Raw genomic sequence first — 16,563 nt, 5'->3', positions numbered from 1 at the left:
TTCAATAACAGAATGTTCTATCCATAAGAGGCCCGTAGGAGCAAAACTTAAAGCGTAGTTCTTGAGACACTCCACTGTTATATGTAAAACCACCTTCAAGTCAGTCAGCACATTATGCTTTGGGGCCATTGCACATGCTAACTTCAAATCATATGCTCCGAGTGCTTCTATGAACAAATCATCACTTTGTCATTGCAACAGGCACAAAGAGGGTCCAGTGGACCGTTTTGGAATAAGTCCTCATGAGAGTTTAGTTGGAAATCATTTGAAAAAAAAAAATGCTTTAATAGATTTCAAGGAAGCTGAACATTTTTCAGTGAACAGCAATGCATGGAGCTTTTACAGAATGAACAAGAAGAGCATAAAAGTTGTTCTTGTTCAAGGAATACGCGTCCATCCATTTTCAGGGCATACCAGATGCTTGCTTGGATATTGCCAATATTTCCCTCATGTGCAATTTTCCGCCTCTCTCAATGTAACCATTTTTTCACCATTGACATTTCCCTGTTGGATGTACATCAGACAAGTATAAATGTAGTTTGCACAGGCAAAACCCAAAATCTTAAACTGGGTACAGGCATTCAGCTCTATTTCTTGTTTGGATACATCTGGGCAACAAAACACATGTAAATCATGTGCTCCAATACTTTTTGCTCACAGGAAAATGGGTGGATAAAAGATGCAATATCCAATCCTCACATATCCTCATACAATAAAAAAAAGTACTGGTAATTAAAATATCAAACGTTTGTCGATTATCCCTTATAAACAAAGCATTTTGTCTGCTTTCTTCCCGACAGGGATAATGACTCCAATGACCTCAATCTGAAATCAGCTAATAAGACAAAGGAGTTTGACCTTTTAGACTCCATGTCATCGCTTACTTTTCAGCTTTGAAGATAACAAGAGCTACTGGCCTGTAGCTGAACACTGCAGTCAACTTTTTATTTTTATTTTTTTTCCTAAAAAAGGCTTACGATACATGGTTGTTGTTGTTTTTTTCACACAAAAAGCATAAGGTCATTTTTTAACAAAAAGAAAAAGCTTTACAATACATTTTTAGATTGCAGAGTGATAGCATCACCCTGATACTTGTGTGAATGGAATAGGTGAAAACAATGAGAAAATGTCAATATGCCAGAGTTCTCAGCAACCTTTTATTTTTTTGATTGGGGGAAAGAAAAGAACCATGAACTTTTTATTTTGGGAACGATAGTTCATAAAATTTCAATTATGTATGAACTATGAATTGAACTAAATCTTGAACTAGTACATGTAGAAAATGAACTTTCCCAACACTGATCTTGGTCAACCAATGTGCTGGAGCAGCCAACTAGTACTAGCCGGACCACACACGCCACGATTGTTTCTTTAAAAGTGTCCTGCAATGAGATGTCAACCGGTCCATGTATTCTGCCTCCTCTAAAGTCAGCAGGGATGACATTACATAATTGACAGTGGAGTACTTTTTTCTTTTGAACACTAGAGGACAGCGTTGACTTGAATATGAATAGTTAAAGTCTATCCATTACACACACCTCTAATGTAACATGTAATTCCTCATAAAAAATAAATATTTTAACACCAAATTAGGGTTTAATGTCTTGCTTAAGATTGCTTCCTCCTTTTTTTACCATTATTTTCATCCCTCACAACGGCATTTGTTTAGGGATGTTATGATGTCATGATACAATATGAGTAAATCACTAAAGGGCAAGTCATGGAACATCCATTAGCATTACAGATAAATTTGTAATGGCATCAGCTCAATGATATGCTCAATAACCAGAAAAAGGGGAAGAAGAAAAAGAATAGGCAAGCATTATAGATTGATGGGACTTGACCTTTGCCCCCTTGCAGGAGCGAGTGCCCTGCTGTCTGTTGGTGCCTAATCACAGGTCAAAGTCTGCTTCCAGTAAGACCTGTTGTCGTCGCTCACTCGCAAAGTTCCTCTCACCCTGTTAGCAACACAGCTGAAATTTTTACCACCATGCTGCTCCGGATTTTTACTCTTCTGCTGCTCTTTTGTGTGACTGCTCATGAGTTTGCCACTCTGGGCCACTACCAATCCACAGCACCTGAAGAAGAGGTTCCTGTGGTGGAGCCACAAAACACTACTATAGAAGACCAGCACGAAGAACTCTCTGAGGTATTGCCAAACAAAACTCCTGAAGCTGTCGAAGGACCAGAAGAAAGCAGTCAAGATGTGGAAGCCCAGGATCAACCCAAGGATGAAGAAGAGATGGGGGAGGACAATGAGATTAAGTCCGTCCAGATAAACATATCACCTGAGAAAAATAACAGTACCTGGAGCCTCTTGTCAATTAGAAACAGTTTCCAAACCATGCATGGCTACTTTGACTCCCTTGTGGAGCTGGTGGGGGGCCACGATGGCATTTGTCAGTACCGCTGCAGATATGGTGAGTATGTTATCTTATACCCATTCCTCATGTTTGGTCAATGAAAAAAATGTCTTGTTATGATAACACTCATGAAATGCATTCCATATATGGATTTTATGATACGGAACAATCCAACAAAATTCGGGATGTTGGAAGGATTTTGCAGGTTACATAATAGAGAGCCAAGTTTTCACTGTGTTACATCTTATCTGTTAATGGAACAACGTTGACATCACACGGACATTACTCTGACCCTGACGACGTCTAATGAAACAAAGAAACAGCTCCGTTTATTTTTATTAGGATAATATGTCTTTATCAAAGGTTAAAACATTTTTGATCCAATTTTAAAGAACATGAAGTGCAAGTTTGGATCTTGGTAGCTTGTACAATTGTGCGTAGGTGTCGCCTAAGTTGTGAATGTTATTTTCTACCTTAGGAGAACATCCTCAGCCTCGTCCTGGCTACAAGCACCAACAGCCCAATGGCTGCAGCTCTTCCATGGTGGGATTCCAGGTGGCTGTTGCCCTCAGTGACTTGTACATGGCACCAAACAGCCAACATGCACGGTTTTATTCCCTTTTCTAACAAGCGTTTCTCCTATGCCAGATTGATCTTGGCATTCCAGCCATGACCGAGTGCTGTAACCAACTTGATGTGTGCTACGACAACTGCGGCATCAACAAATACGACTGTGACACCAAGTTCCGTTCTTGTCTTCAAAACATTTGCTCAGATCTTAAGAGGAGTCTTGGCTTTGTGTCCAAAGTTCAAGGTGAGATAAAGGCATGCATCTTTTCACATCTATGTGTATCCAATATAGATAATAATGCAGTTTTGACAGCCAATCTATAGTTACAATATATTTAAATCTATCAACCTCTCTGATAGCATCAATCAAAAGCGTCCATTATTATCTTTGATTATGATCTTGTGTAGGATTTTATTACATTTGATGTTTGTACTTAATGCTCTAAATACTCTGCTTGTGGCTTTCCCTTCTCTTAGCCTGTGAGTCAATGGCAGATGCTTTATACAACACAGTGTGGACACTTGGATGCCGGCCCTACATGAACAGCCAGAGGGCAGCATGTGTGTGTGATGGAGAGGAGAGGGATGAACTGTGACACTAAACACCATGAACCACTTTTACATGGAGACCAGGGGGAAGGAACATTTTGCACGTATCTGGTATTTCAGAGCACGCCCAGATTGTTTCTAAATGTTGAAATTCACTGACATTGATTACTTGGGCGTTACAACAAATAATGCATGATGAGACATGATGATGCATTCATGTGCAGGCCAATTCTTAGGCCTATATAACTCCTTTAACATTTATTTCTTATGACTCCAAAGGAAGTGTTTTATAGAGAAAAAAAAATACCAATACACTGAGCAAGCTAATTACTCTCAGGATGTCAGTGTAAATTATTCGCTATTTATGAATGTAAGAGGAGCTCATTGTTCACACTCACCATGCACAGCATTAGGTATGATGCAATATAATTGAAATGAATGTCAAATTTCATTTTACAATAAGAATGCTAAAAATTATAATTATCTTGTAATATAATCTGCACCTACAAGAATGAACATTGTGAACTCGTCTTCATGTTGAAGTCATTGCAGATGAGGCACGGTGATGACTTCATATACAGTAAATGTCACTTACTATAATGTCTGCAAATTGTGGTATCAGCAAAGAGGCCCACTTTCCTCCAAGCAGCTCAAAATGTAACATAGAAATCTTAAACAATACTTTGTATTTCAATTAGGGACAGCAATACCTGTGACATGTATTTAAATGTTTGACCTCATAGCCACCAATGAATTGAGCAACCTACCACAGCACAGTGCACAATGCTGATGTCAGCAGATGTATTTTCTACAACCCCAAGCTTATTTCCAACCTTGGTGCTGCACCACTGCAGTGAAAGATGATCGCAATTTTAATCAAGATGATTCCAATTTGTTATCTCTTTATTATGGATAGAAAGTAGAAATAAAAACAAGTTAAATTGAGAGTTAAAGAAGAGTAAAGTCATCAAACACATTTCGACCAATGCCAATCCGTGCACCTTTATTGACAACCGGCTGCTTAAAATGTTGTTATCCAAGTTTATCAACACTTGATCCAATAAAACAACCGTTTCATCAGGGTCGAGTCTTTGTCTTCAACACAAAGTGAATGGAGGAGCTGTAGCATGTTTTTATTGGTACATTGAATTCATACATGCTTGGTTGGTCAGTTAAATGTCTGTGATTGAAACATTTGTGGGATTCGGATCCGTCTGGCTGCTCGGTTCGGGTAGGATGAAGATGGGGCCCCCACTCAATGTGTGCTGACGCTCAGATGGGGCTCTACGACGCACACGTCGTCGACAAGGCCGGGTGCAGCGAGAGTCTCTCAGGCTGCATACCAACACCTGACAGTGGAGGAAGACCTGCTGCAAATACACAGGATGAACCTGCTGTAATCATCATCATCATCGCAATATACCGTACTTGTATCGTAAATATTATTTGCATTGCACATACATTGATCTCAATATAAGAGTGCAAGTGTGAGCAAATTTCCAAATTAAATAAATCAACGGAATTACATACCATTAACAAATGATTAGAAACAATGAGTAATTCACATAAGGATGACTAATAGTCACTGATGTACTCAACATACTGTCACGCAAACATAAGCCCACGCAATACCACTATAGCCAGCTGGCGCCCAGCAGGCTGCTTTACTCACCCGGTTCTCCTTGCCAATGAACTTGAAGACAGGGACCTGGTAGTGCCTGGAGAGTTGGTCCTTGGATGAGTACTGAATAACTGTTTCATCCGAGATACACCTGCTCACAAGACGCAGAGGTTAAGTCTTCACAGGCGGGCTCACTGTGCCATATATTCATCCATCCATCCATTCTCTCCACTGCTTATGCTCGCAAGACTGGTGGCTGTGCTGAAGCCTATTATAACAGATTTAAATGCCACTGAATTAGCATTTTATCAGGATTCCCCACTTTTAATTTAATTAACTATTGATTGTTTTTATTTTATGGAATAGGTTTATTTGCCTTCTTGTAATTTTATGCAGTTGTAAAGCATTTTAAATTGCTTTATGTATAAAGTGCGCTTACAAATAAAACTGCCTTGCCTTAAAATGTTGGGGGTTTAAAAAAATATCAATAAAAATCAATTGTGTTTTTCTCAACAGATCATCAGCAGCCAAGGTCAGTGGTGTTTGACATCTGATGCTATTTACTGTCCTATAAACTGTCAATCATTCGATTCCCATGGCGGCAGACGTTTCCTTTCTGACAAGTCGTGATGCTGCAAAATCAATCGGATTTCTTTCTCAAATCAGAGGAGCATGATTGTCATAATGAAGTGTGATGTTTTTCCTAATCACAAATTAACTTGCATCTGGTGAAATTGAATTGAAGAGGATTTATTTCCCCCTTGGTTTATTTCAAAATCTGTTCTCTCGCTGGAAAGGTGTGACATTTCAAAGAGTGGGAGAGGGTGTTTTTTTCTTTTTTTTTTTTTTAACTCCATGCTTTTCTCACATTCTGGACACAAAGGATAGAGGTAGCATGTATATTTATGTCAGAACTGTTGTTAACAAACAGGTGCTTTAGGGTTTGCATTTTTTTTCTTTCAAATTTTATCAGCACAATGAAAATAACTCAATTCTTGAGTGTCATTGCGTCTTTATTTGCAGTTTGTCAATCTGGATTTATCTAACAAAATAGCCGATTCAAAACTGGTCCTGGACTTTCTTCTGCTACTGTGTCCTTATCTACTTTGTGCAGCAGCTAATTTTAAAATGTATTTGACTCTGAGACAACTCACCCATCTTTAATGAGGTAATACTTAAGGGCCTGGTCAGCTTTGGGCCCCGGTGTCGCAAAGCAGCTTTGTACCAAGGCAGAGAGGCCCTCCATTTTCTCTTTGGGCTCCACCCCGAAGAAGAGCAAGTCATGAAGGTCCAGATGAGGCGGTGTACGGTAAGGTTCTGAAAAGTCAGCGTTCTTAAAGAGCTCCAGCGAGAAGGGGAAGACTCCCTCGCTGTGGCCAGCCAGCTCCAAGGGTGATCCCCGCTGACTCGCCTGGTATCCGTCAGACACTTGGTACTCTCTGGGGAACTCGCAGGTGATTGGCACTACTAACTTAGTGGTGCGTACTATCAGGTCCCCGCTGCTACCTGGACTGGTCCTGGGAACGCCTGTCACCAGGTTGGTTGCCACTATCTTGTCATCTGTCACCTAGGAAGGAAATTTTGATATTACTATAAGTTCCCTGAAGCACAGAGATGAAATTACCAAGTGTGACTGACTTCTACAGCCGTGCCACACATCTTGAGGCTGAAGTTGAGGTTGATGTGTGTACCGTTGGAGATACCACGACATGACGAATTGGAAAGAAAGAGGTCCAGTCCTCCAACGATGTCCTTTGGGACTGACACTGTAATGGAACTGGGGTTGCACTCCACTGGCACTGCAATATAGTATGTATTCACAGTAGAAGGGAATTATTATTATTATTATTATTATTATTATTATTATTATTATTATTACAAATGCCTACCCTGACATGTGCGTGCATCATGGCTCAGCTGCAACCCTCTAGGACACTGACACCGGTAGGAATCTTTGAGCGATGAGCAGCCATGGCTGCAGCCTCCATTGTTTACATGGCAGCCTGCCATTTCTACAAAGATACACACATGACAGCAGAAAGCATTAAGCAATTGAAAAGGCCCAATGTGGAGAATTCAGTGCAGTACCTCGACAGTTGAGCCCAACCTCATCCAGTACACGGCCTGAACGGCACTCACATCGTCTAGATCCTTTGGTGTTGACGCAGACCTCTGCACAGCCACCGTTGTCCGTCTCACACTCATTCACATCTGAATATAACACACACGCACACCTGGGTCACACAGAACATGGCTTTTAATTGACTTGAGTGCTGGAGGCTCTTGATGAGTCACCTACAGGGACAAATCCTTTCAAGGCGGACTTTAGAATACGGAAGGGACAAGTAATAATAAAGATGGATGAAAACCGGGATGTATTAGGGTAGAATGAGGTCACTGTCATCTATCCTTCAGTTAATTATCAGCACAAATATTTGGTACATTTATTCTATGCAAACTAATGAGATAAAAAGATAATAAGGCTCAGAAAGGTGTAGCTCATGTAGGGGGATTAATATGTCAGAGGTGTTAGTTCTGTTATTTTGTCTTCGTTTCATGTTTTCCTGGTTTTTGTCATCTGTAGCAAATCTTGTCTCCTCCACTCTTCCTTTCTGTCAGTAAATCTCACCAAGACACGCTTGTCCGTCTGGTCCCAAAAAGGTTCCAGGAGCACAGCGACATTCCGAATTGGGACATTTTGGACCATTGCATGAAACGTCATCACATATGTCATAAAAATCTGTGGGACACAAATAATCACAATTTATACGGGAAAAGGTCAGTGAGACCTTTTGGATGGAAGGTTCGACTCACGACCACAGTAGACATGGAAGCAAACTGAAGGTCTGGGCAGGCGGTACACAAAGTAACCTCCAGTGCAGGCTTTGACGTCCACACTGGCATTCCATTGGCAGCAATTGTCTCCAAAGCTGGCACACGCTGGCAGAGTGACAATGCCTTCCCGTAGTTGAGGGTGGCTGCCATTGAGCCAGATGGGCGCGTGGGTGCCGCAATGGTTCTCAGAGATGCAGAAGGTGGGCATGGCTTCCCCTGCCATTCCCGTGAAGCGATACCACTCCCCGGACATGTGGCTATCACAGACAGGAGTCCCGGCAGACTGGTTGATGTGATATTCCGTGTTCCTCCATGGTTCATTCAGACTGGTGTAGGCAGAACACGGGTCCAGTGCTGAGAGGAAAAATAATAGATAATAAAATAATAATAGTGAAATGATAACTTGGATTTATGCGGAATATTTTCTGCAAGCCAAGGACACCTTTATAATATTATGTCCGGGTGATTAGGATGATGACTTAATAAGAGAATAATGGGTTGGGATTGTCATTTGAAAAGTGTTATAAAACCACTCTGGTGGTTTGTCAAAGAGCTCTCCAATGGGGCAGATAATCACAAAAGCCACATTGTATCCTCACATTCATAACTAAACCAGGCCCACTGTTTGGAGTCCAAGCCCTAAATTTGGTTTATGTTTGTGTTCATCAGTGATAAACTGCTACTTGCTACTTGTAAAAAAAAAAGACGAGGCAATATTATTTGAGCTATTTCTGTTAACTAACCATGTAACTGCGTATATTGTAATGTCTGTTATGGTTGTCAGGAAACAGACTGATAATCCAAAGTCTACATAAAAATTAACAGAAGCATAGCTTCAATAAACCTAATTAACATTTTACAATGGTACAAACACAGCCCAAGCCCAGTTGAAAATTTGTGGGGTAATCTGAAGAGGACTGTACAAGAAATGTCCTTGAAATTGAAAAGCCGCTTGCAAGGAAACCAAATCAGCTCTATTCTGGGATGTGGCGTGCAAGCCGATGTAAAGAAAAGAGGTTGGGGGGGTTGTTGATGTGGGCGTGAATGCAATCCCTTCGAAGGTCACACACACACGCACAAACTTTGACATAGCAATAGTTCTGAAGTCAACTTTGATTTAAGTTAAAATCTGATAGAGTGGTCTACACACAGATCAGCTGTCTGCAAAGGGAAGAAACACAAAAGATTGCATTCCACTGACCACTGTAAAATATTTATGGTCCCTCCAGAGGTTTTATCAGCTCAAAGAAAAGGGCAGCAGAGGAAGTTTATTGAACATAACAGTTTGGGCTTAAAAGAAACACGGGTGAATGGTCCGACAGGCCTTCGAGATACAATTAAGACTGGGAGAAGTTCTTTTCCGTCATCAATCCAACCTCGTTTAGCAGGCAAACCAATCCAGAGGGTTGCTAGGATGAAAGAAAATATACTATGATGACCTCTGCTCTTAACCAAAAATGATCAGTACATCAGAATCGGCCACATTTTATTACAACAAAACGCAAAAACGGTTTCTCTTTAAATATCCATTGTAGTTGATTTAAGGTGTGCTCGAGTCCTTATTTATAGTGTGCCAAATAACAGAAGTTATCTCAAGGCAAACGTGCCTGCTTCCTAACAGAACAGAACCATGTACGCTATGGGGGGGCCACCATCTGCCTCAAACAGTTGGGTTGAGTTAGAGACACAGGAAAAGAAGGATTCGAAAGATGTTATTGTACACACAAAAGTAAAAGCAGCAAAATCACAGAATCAGATTAATACCCGTAAACACTTCTAATGATATTAACATTGAAAAATCGGCTCTGGTAACTTAACAAGATGAGAGAAATATCCTTAGTGGATGCTTAGACATGAGATGTGGAAGGAACAAAAAAAGATTTGAAGACAATCAACAAAATGAGCAATTGAAGCAATTCTCCTCTTATGTAATTAAAAAGCAAAACGGGCGGTGGGGGGGGGGGGGGGGGACGTGACAACATTTTTATTATTGCTGACGGCTTTCCATTTAGCTAACTGATACATAAAAGTTTATGGTAACATTCACAACAAATAACACTAAAGCCTGCTGAATTTGCCACAGTGGACAAAAGCGCCGTGATCAGTTTCGAAATAAATAAAAGCTAGACAACCCCTACTTAGCTTAATCCTCTAAATATTAATTTAAACATCCAGACACACATATTTTTTTGATATACTCACTGACAGCTGTGACCTGAAAAGCTTCTATGAGCAGAACACTAACCCAAAAAAGCATAATGTTGGAAAAATGATATTGCACCCACAAGTCAGTATAGAGTTGCATTTATCGTCCATCCGCTGGCGTGGTCTGCTTTTAATAGGCGCCTCTTATCTGGACGTGTGTGACTGTCATGGCTCACCTTGACCTCCTATTTGCCAAATCACAGAATTGCATTTCCATTGTTTCCCACTGTACGTTCCACCCACCATGCACAACAATCTCAATTTCCTTTAGGTGTAAATAAAGATCATTTGAACACGAGTGCAGCAGAGGCCTATTTGCAAATATTAGGGATGCTTCCTTCTTTCTTATTTCCCATTTGCAGAAATTGACATTTTATTTTCATTTATTACTTTCAAGAGTTTTTGACCCAATCAAAACATCTTCAACATGTTCTGCTCATTCCAGGTCAGTGTATATCATTCGATCATTTCTTACTCCATGTTACTATTCATGAGTGAAAGAAAATCTATTAATCTGCTGAAGTCGTCGACGGCTCCTTTGACGGCCAATTTGTCTTCACAAACACTCAAGGTAGCACGTGATGGTTATTTTCAGCTTACGTTTTCAGTTTCTTATATGTAATTAAATCAATGAAGATGTTCATTCAAGTTGCTCCTTAAGCCTAATGAGGTGGAAAATGCCATGCTTTTCTTTTGTGACTACTCCTGGAAATAAGACATTGATTTCCTTCTTGGCTCAGGCAAGTTTAATCAGCTTTGTAGACTTGGAAAACGTGTTGCTGCCTAATACTCAGCTCAACTGGTACAACAGTTCAGCAGAGAATGTTTCTCTTTAAAAAAAAAAAAAAAAAGTTACCTTATAGTTGTAATTTCCTTTTCAGTTGAATTTTATAGGGCACCATTATTATTTCGTTTGTTTTCTTTTAGGGCAGCTCGATGGATGACAGAGCTCTCATATATGATTCCGTTTCACTTTAGACAGTTTAAGATTTGTTGCTTTTACTATGCATTTGTAAAATACATTCCTGCACACACTTCTTGTCACATCTATCTCACAGGATGTGCAAAGGAAGAGCCTGAGAAGATAGTCAAGGCCTTGTAAACATTAGCAACGGGATATATCAATCCTAGGTAGGACACAAAAATAAAACTGACAAAAGAGCCAGCGGACCACAAGGTCCAAAACCTGGATAAGGATTTTATTGATAATTGAATTACATTTCTCTTTTATACATATTTCATAAATGATACAGGATTTTACACATTCTTTTTTTGCCAATATTACAGCATCATGTTAACAGAAACATAATGTCCAGAAAGAAATAATACAAATAAAAAAAATAGGAGGTCAGAATGGAGTACATATTCATTTCACTCGTAGATGCTTCACTCCTTTAAACATATTTTTAAGTGCACAGCAGAAATTCAAAAAACACACATTCAAGACAGAAAAGTAATTTTGGACAACAAAAGAGGGCATGAGGTCGACAAGAGTGGGATGTGTTTCGAGGTGTTTGCCTCCAAAAGCTACCACGTGGCACCTGACATTTTCCTCCAGAATCAGAAGCAGAACATTAGCAAGTGAGGTCAGCAGTCAAAAAGCCTCTTTACTAGTGCACAGAAGATGGACTTTTTTTTTTTTTTTCATTCTGGGGGGATAAATGTAATGCAGTTAAAAAAAAAAAATGATGTGGTTGTGGAGTGATGAAGAGCAGGTGATCGGCAAGGATCAAGTTCGGCAGAACTAATTCTAAACACGCAGGCCGGTCCACTGCTAGGAATCTCTACTAACAACGTCCCTAAAGTTTCTTTGCCTTTTTTGTATACATCTTTTTTTTTTGTTTGTACATAATTTCCCATGTAAACATACATTCATGCAACACCCTCTTTATATAAAGATCTCTATATTTGATGTATTCAGACTTTTAAAACACATGGGGGTCAAGGAAGTAAATGAGGGACGGTTGTGAGTAAACAAAACAAAAACAGCTAATGTGCTAAGTGAGGACAACTATCAACTCCAACAAGGTAAACAACTTCACTGTGTGCGCAACAGGAAAATCATTGTAAGCCATTGATGAATATGAATGGGATGAGGGTGGAAGGGTTTTATCACTATTGACAAGCTGCAATGATGGTAAATGAGTCAATCTGATGGTTGACTTAAATCAACTAATGTCTTTCAAACATTCCGACCATCAGTGACGTTTTACCCCAATGCTTCTATGGCAACACTGTTAAAATCCTTAATCATCCCAAAAGGCACCTTCTCCCTTAAGAGATAATGCACACGCACACATGCACACGATAAACAAATCCTATCTGCCTTGGTAACTTTTTATTGGCTTTAAACAGAAGCGTTTTAATAAGAAAAAATTTGGAGGATCTGCTCGTAAGATACACACACAGAGGATGGAATGGCAGGACAATATCGGCACTCGGTGGGGATGAGTGAGGTTTGCTCACAGAGGGGGGGGGGATGAGTTTAGACCTTTCTGTGCAAAGGAGTATTGCGGACACGAAGAAAAGTCAAAAGAAACATGAGGGAAAATGCGGTAAGACATAAGTTGTAATGCAATTTTACAGTTGAGGAAATGTCAACATTTCCACATAGATGGAAATATCTGAGACCAACAGTCTATGCAATAAAAGTATCGGTGAGGATTACTTTTTTTACCCCAAAAAAAGGTGGATGCTAGTTTATTTTTTTTACTTATGCTTTAAACTTACCAGCTTCATTTACTATTGAACATTTTTATAATCATATTATTATTAACGTTACAACTTTATTCCAAAACAAAATGTTTTTTTCTTGCATGATTACAACCTCTTTCTCATTAACATATCACTCTCACAGTCTCATTATCTTTTTTCTTTTCTGTATGTTCCTAATACTCCTTTGCATTTTTGGAGGCATGGACAAAACAGTCAAGAGGGAGGGTCACAGATCAAAGACCACCACACGGAAAGATGTTTTTGTCCTTAACGCACAGTATGGCTTCGATAAACAGACATAATCAAACAGGGGAATGACAGAGTGCCTTATCCACTAAAAGCTATATGAGACAAAGAACAGTTTCCATTGGAGTAGAAAATGACTATGGCGTGCCTACACATTCACAAACTTCTACTGAGGGCGTACCACAGCATGCAGTCTACCCTGCCTTGTCATGGAGGGAGCAGGGAGGTGGAACAGCGACAGTGGGGAGAGAACGCTCTCACAACGAGGCTTTTATTTCATTTCACCTCAAGAGTGGAAATTTATGTGACGACATTTTTCTTTAATAAGACAAAAAAAATAAAAAAAATTGCACACATAATAAACCCTCATTTGGAGTGCTTACACGATTCTGACAGCTAAATCGGACTTGTTCTAGTAGAACATTGGAGTTAAAGAAAGGTGGTATTTAATGCTCATATGACAACATGATGAATCTACATGGCGTGGTAGACGCAGTGACATTTTAAGACGAGCTCCTCCCCCCACTGGGAAACAACTAGCATCTGGTCATTCAGTTTATTTGATTGTATACATATAGATTTATTTTATATTCATTTCATAACAAATATACTATGGCTTTCAAAATAAAAAGTGCCAAAATATTTTTTGGGGGTGGGGAATTAAAGAACACACAGTGATGTTGTTGTCGGTAGTACTTCTCATACTTGGCAGGATGGGCTGCCCGGGAAGAGGAAACGGGGTTCTAAACGGACTCCTATCAAAGGTCAAGTTGAGGAAGGATGGCGGTCCGTCAACCTGGAGGAGGCGTGGCCAGAGTGTGAAGAGGCAGCAGAGTTCAGCCACGGGAAGACAGCGTCTCTTTGAGCCTTGTAAACTTGTTTCATGGGTGGGATAGAGACGCTCCTCAGAACCTGCCCCCCCAGCCGGTGTGTGTGCATGTGTGTGTCAACTCACTTAATGGCAAATGTTGGCTCTGCCTGCATGTGACATACACACATACATACACAACTAGTACACAGAAAGAAATTCTGCTGTGCAAGAGGGTCAGGTTGTGGTATTTCCTGTTTGCCCCTCAGGTTCACTGCAGTATGTCCATTCAGAGGCTAAACCACTTAGCCAAGTAGCAAGTTTAACTCCACCATCACTGTGAGGGGTTTTATTTTTTTTTTCAGCTCACCAACATTCCCTTCTGTGATTTTCAGTTGCAATTCCATACAGTTGGTTCAGTCAGGGAAGTAAAAAGGAAAGGGCGGGGAGGCGGGGACTCCCAACTTGAAGACGAGGGGGGGGGGGGGGGGGGGATGCAGGAGAGTTGTAGAGGAGGGCAGGTTTCATATAAGGCAGGGTGAGGGGTGGTGGGGGGGTCGGCTAGGGATAGAAAAGGGAATGCCGGCAGAAGAGGGAGGTGTTACTCTTCCCATCAATCTTTACCAGCATTGAGCTGTTGAACTGGGAGCTGAAGCTGTAGTGGGTCCCTAAGACGTTTCAGATCCAACTCCACCTGGAGGTCAGGTAAGCAGTGAGGAAAAAAAGCAAAGCACATCTATAGTGGATGAAAAAAGTCTACACACCCCTGTTGTGCCCCGCCCCCCCCAAAAAAATATCGAAACTTTTTTACATTAATTAAACGTTTCGAGATAATCATAATAAAAGAAATAATAAAAAGATTATCGTGGTCTGTTTATCCTGAGCAGGGGTGTGTAGACTTTATATCCACCGTTCTGTATTGCAAGTGCAAGCATAAAAACATTTTGAGAACCAATTGTACCTCCGAGATATCCTCTTTGAGCTTGTTATACTTCTCTACGTCGAAGCGTGTCCTTTTCACCCCCTTGTGGAGGAAGAGCAGATACTGTCTGTCTCTGGCGTCGGGGTACAAGTACTCCTGCAGGTGACAAAGAAACCGCGTTTCCTAAGCATTATCTGAGATTTTTTGTGATGCAATGCCTGATAGACCAGATCAGGGTTATTGAAAGAGCTTGGCTAGAGGTGAATTACAAATGCTGAGAAAAGGGCAACACTTGCAGCAGGGGTGTCAAACTCATTTTTTTCACGGGCCGCATTGTAGTCATAGCTTCTTTGGGAGGGCCATTATGACTGTCAACCCTCATATATACAGTAAAAACTACAAAACAAACTGACAACTCGTTTTCAAATCAGACGAGTAAAAACTGGTCAAATATAAAAATAAAAAAAAAGATATTAAAAGCGAAGACAATTTGCAATTCTAGTAATGACACACGAATTTGATGCACAATTTGTCGTCACGGGCCACATAAAATGATGTGGCGGGCCGTATCTGGTCCCGGGGCCTTGAGTTTGACACCTGTGACTTACAGTGTCAGCCTTTTAATTGGGCAAAAACATACAAAATTAGGGCGAGTTTGCTGTAATACTGCAAATGTTGTCTTTTAAATGTGTCCTCAATTTAACCGGGAAGAATCACATTTTTGGAGGAAAGTGCCAGCAGTTATAACTGAACCTATTCTACCTCATATTAATGTCAGATTTCGTTTAATAAGCGGAAAGAACATTTTGTCCACTGTGACAAAGAATGAAAAGAAAAGAATTGGGCTTTTATTATCAGTTGCTAACGTTTAGATTGTTTAACTAACGGATGGATGTTATTTTTATACTAGTACAATAGTTACTCAGTGTGTAATGGACCAAAGACAGCTGGTATAGCTTCCAGGACGCTCACGACCTTTGTGAGGATAAGCCGTTGCCAGCCAACGCTAAAATGATTCTTGGGTGCCTGTACAGTTAACAAAGATATTGTGACAGTGAGGCCCTGGCACAGACTATTTCGATTTCTATCATGTCCAAACAATTTGTGTCCTTCAATATGTTGTGTTAAAGTTTCTCTCCATATATTCTCATACAGTGAAATTGAGTTTTGTTACAGTGAAAAAATGAGAGAAAAAATATTTCTTCTTTTTTTTTTTTTTTTTTTTTTTTTTAAATGATTGCCAAATCTGCTTTAGGTGATTCTGTTGTAGTGTTAATATTTTCAACAGTAAATAAACCAATCTTCCATTCTATCTTGGTGGTGCCAGGAACATTTGTGTTTCTGTCGCTAGCAGTCCCTGCCTGTTCTGTCGGCATGAGTGCAACAACGGTTACTATTGCAACTGTTACTAAGCAAAGCTAATGGGGCAGCAAGGTGAAACGGCAGTAGCCGGTAATGGTTGTGTAAAAAGCGCAAAGGGTTCTCGAGGGCAAAGCTGACAACTGTACTCCAGGATTTCAAGCCAAATGATATTCCCTCTGATAACTAGAATATATATGAAATGGGGGTGAGAACTGGGAATGGCAAAGGCCAGATATGAGTCAAATCATTTCCATAATCATCAAAACATTCATGACCCCCCCTTCTGTCCTCTGGGTGAAACACAATCAGCATTCTATTTCAAAACCGGGATATTCACTTCAATTTATGTGGATTGGCAGCAGTGTCA

General features: G+C 40.3%; 3 protein-coding genes across 6 annotated transcripts in view; 1 reads left to right on the top strand and 2 right to left on the bottom strand.

Annotated features, from left to right (window-relative positions):
• Window positions 1-1,952: 1,952 nt before the first annotated feature.
• On the top strand, window positions 1,953-4,562 carry pla2g12b (phospholipase A2, group XIIB). 2 transcript variants are annotated; one of them, XM_085922796.1, is made up of 4 exons: window positions 1,953-2,420; window positions 2,842-2,906; window positions 3,012-3,177; window positions 3,411-4,562. In XM_085922796.1, exons 1-4 carry the CDS (start codon window positions 1,991-1,993, stop codon window positions 3,527-3,529), a joined length of 780 nt encoding a protein of 259 aa, XP_085778922.1. In that variant the 5' UTR covers window positions 1,953-1,990; the 3' UTR covers window positions 3,530-4,562. The 2 variants fall into 2 exon arrangements, with proteins under 2 accessions (XP_085778922.1, XP_085778921.1); XM_085922795.1 differs by having other exon boundaries at window positions 2,842-2,918.
• oit3 (oncoprotein induced transcript 3) lies at window positions 4,334-10,226 on the bottom strand. 3 transcript variants are annotated; one of them, XM_085922789.1, is made up of 9 exons: window positions 10,141-10,226; window positions 7,918-8,292; window positions 7,733-7,843; window positions 7,192-7,314; window positions 6,993-7,115; window positions 6,742-6,902; window positions 6,258-6,670; window positions 5,155-5,254; window positions 4,334-4,849 (listed from the first exon to the last, which is right to left on the bottom strand). In XM_085922789.1, exons 1-9 carry the CDS (start codon window positions 10,193-10,195, stop codon window positions 4,655-4,657), a joined length of 1,656 nt encoding a protein of 551 aa, XP_085778915.1. In that variant the 5' UTR covers window positions 10,196-10,226; the 3' UTR covers window positions 4,334-4,654. The 3 variants fall into 3 exon arrangements, with proteins under 3 accessions (XP_085778915.1, XP_085778914.1, XP_085778916.1); XM_085922788.1 differs by having other exon boundaries at window positions 4,337-4,852; XM_085922790.1 differs by lacking the exon at window positions 7,733-7,843 and having other exon boundaries at window positions 4,337-4,852.
• Window positions 10,227-11,251: 1,025 nt separating this feature from the next.
• mcu (mitochondrial calcium uniporter) overlaps window positions 11,252-16,563 on the bottom strand; it is a 35,432-nt gene continuing 30,120 nt past the window's right edge. Inside the window, exons 8-9 of the mRNA XM_085922793.1 lie at window positions 14,874-14,990; window positions 11,252-14,606 (exon numbers count right to left, since the gene is read on the bottom strand). Coding sequence (XP_085778919.1) covers window positions 14,526-14,606; window positions 14,874-14,990 — 198 coding nt within the window. The 3' untranslated portion in view covers window positions 11,252-14,525. The remainder of the gene's footprint in view (window positions 14,607-14,873; window positions 14,991-16,563) is intronic.

Source organism: Syngnathus leptorhynchus, chromosome 10, assembly GCF_054491065.1.
Source record: "Syngnathus leptorhynchus isolate UIUO chromosome 10, UIUO_Slep, whole genome shotgun sequence".
NCBI classification, from domain to species: domain Eukaryota; kingdom Metazoa; phylum Chordata; class Actinopteri; order Syngnathiformes; family Syngnathidae; genus Syngnathus; species Syngnathus leptorhynchus.
Note: the sequence above shows the minus strand (reverse complement) of the source record. Positions and strands in the feature narration are given on the sequence as shown.

Excerpts from the sequence above, each read along its gene's own strand:
- oit3 (XM_085922788.1), bottom strand. The coding sequence starts at position 10,195 with ATGCTTTTTTGGGTTAGTGTTCTGCTCATAGAAGCTTTTCAGGTCACA. Across the intron at positions 7,844-7,917 it reads CTTCCATGTCTACTGTGGTC|ATTTTTATGACATATGTGAT; the intron begins GTGAGTCGAACC and ends TGTGTCCCACAG. Across the intron at positions 7,116-7,191 it reads GGTTGGGCTCAACTGTCGAG|AAATGGCAGGCTGCCATGTA; the intron begins GTACTGCACTGA and ends GTATCTTTGTAG.
- pla2g12b (XM_085922795.1), top strand. The coding sequence starts at position 1,991 with ATGCTGCTCCGGATTTTTACTCTTCTGCTGCTCTTTTGTGTGACTGCT. Across the intron at positions 2,421-2,841 it reads TCAGTACCGCTGCAGATATG|GAGAACATCCTCAGCCTCGT; the intron begins GTGAGTATGTTA and ends TTTCTACCTTAG. Across the intron at positions 3,178-3,410 it reads CTTTGTGTCCAAAGTTCAAG|CCTGTGAGTCAATGGCAGAT; the intron begins GTGAGATAAAGG and ends CCCTTCTCTTAG.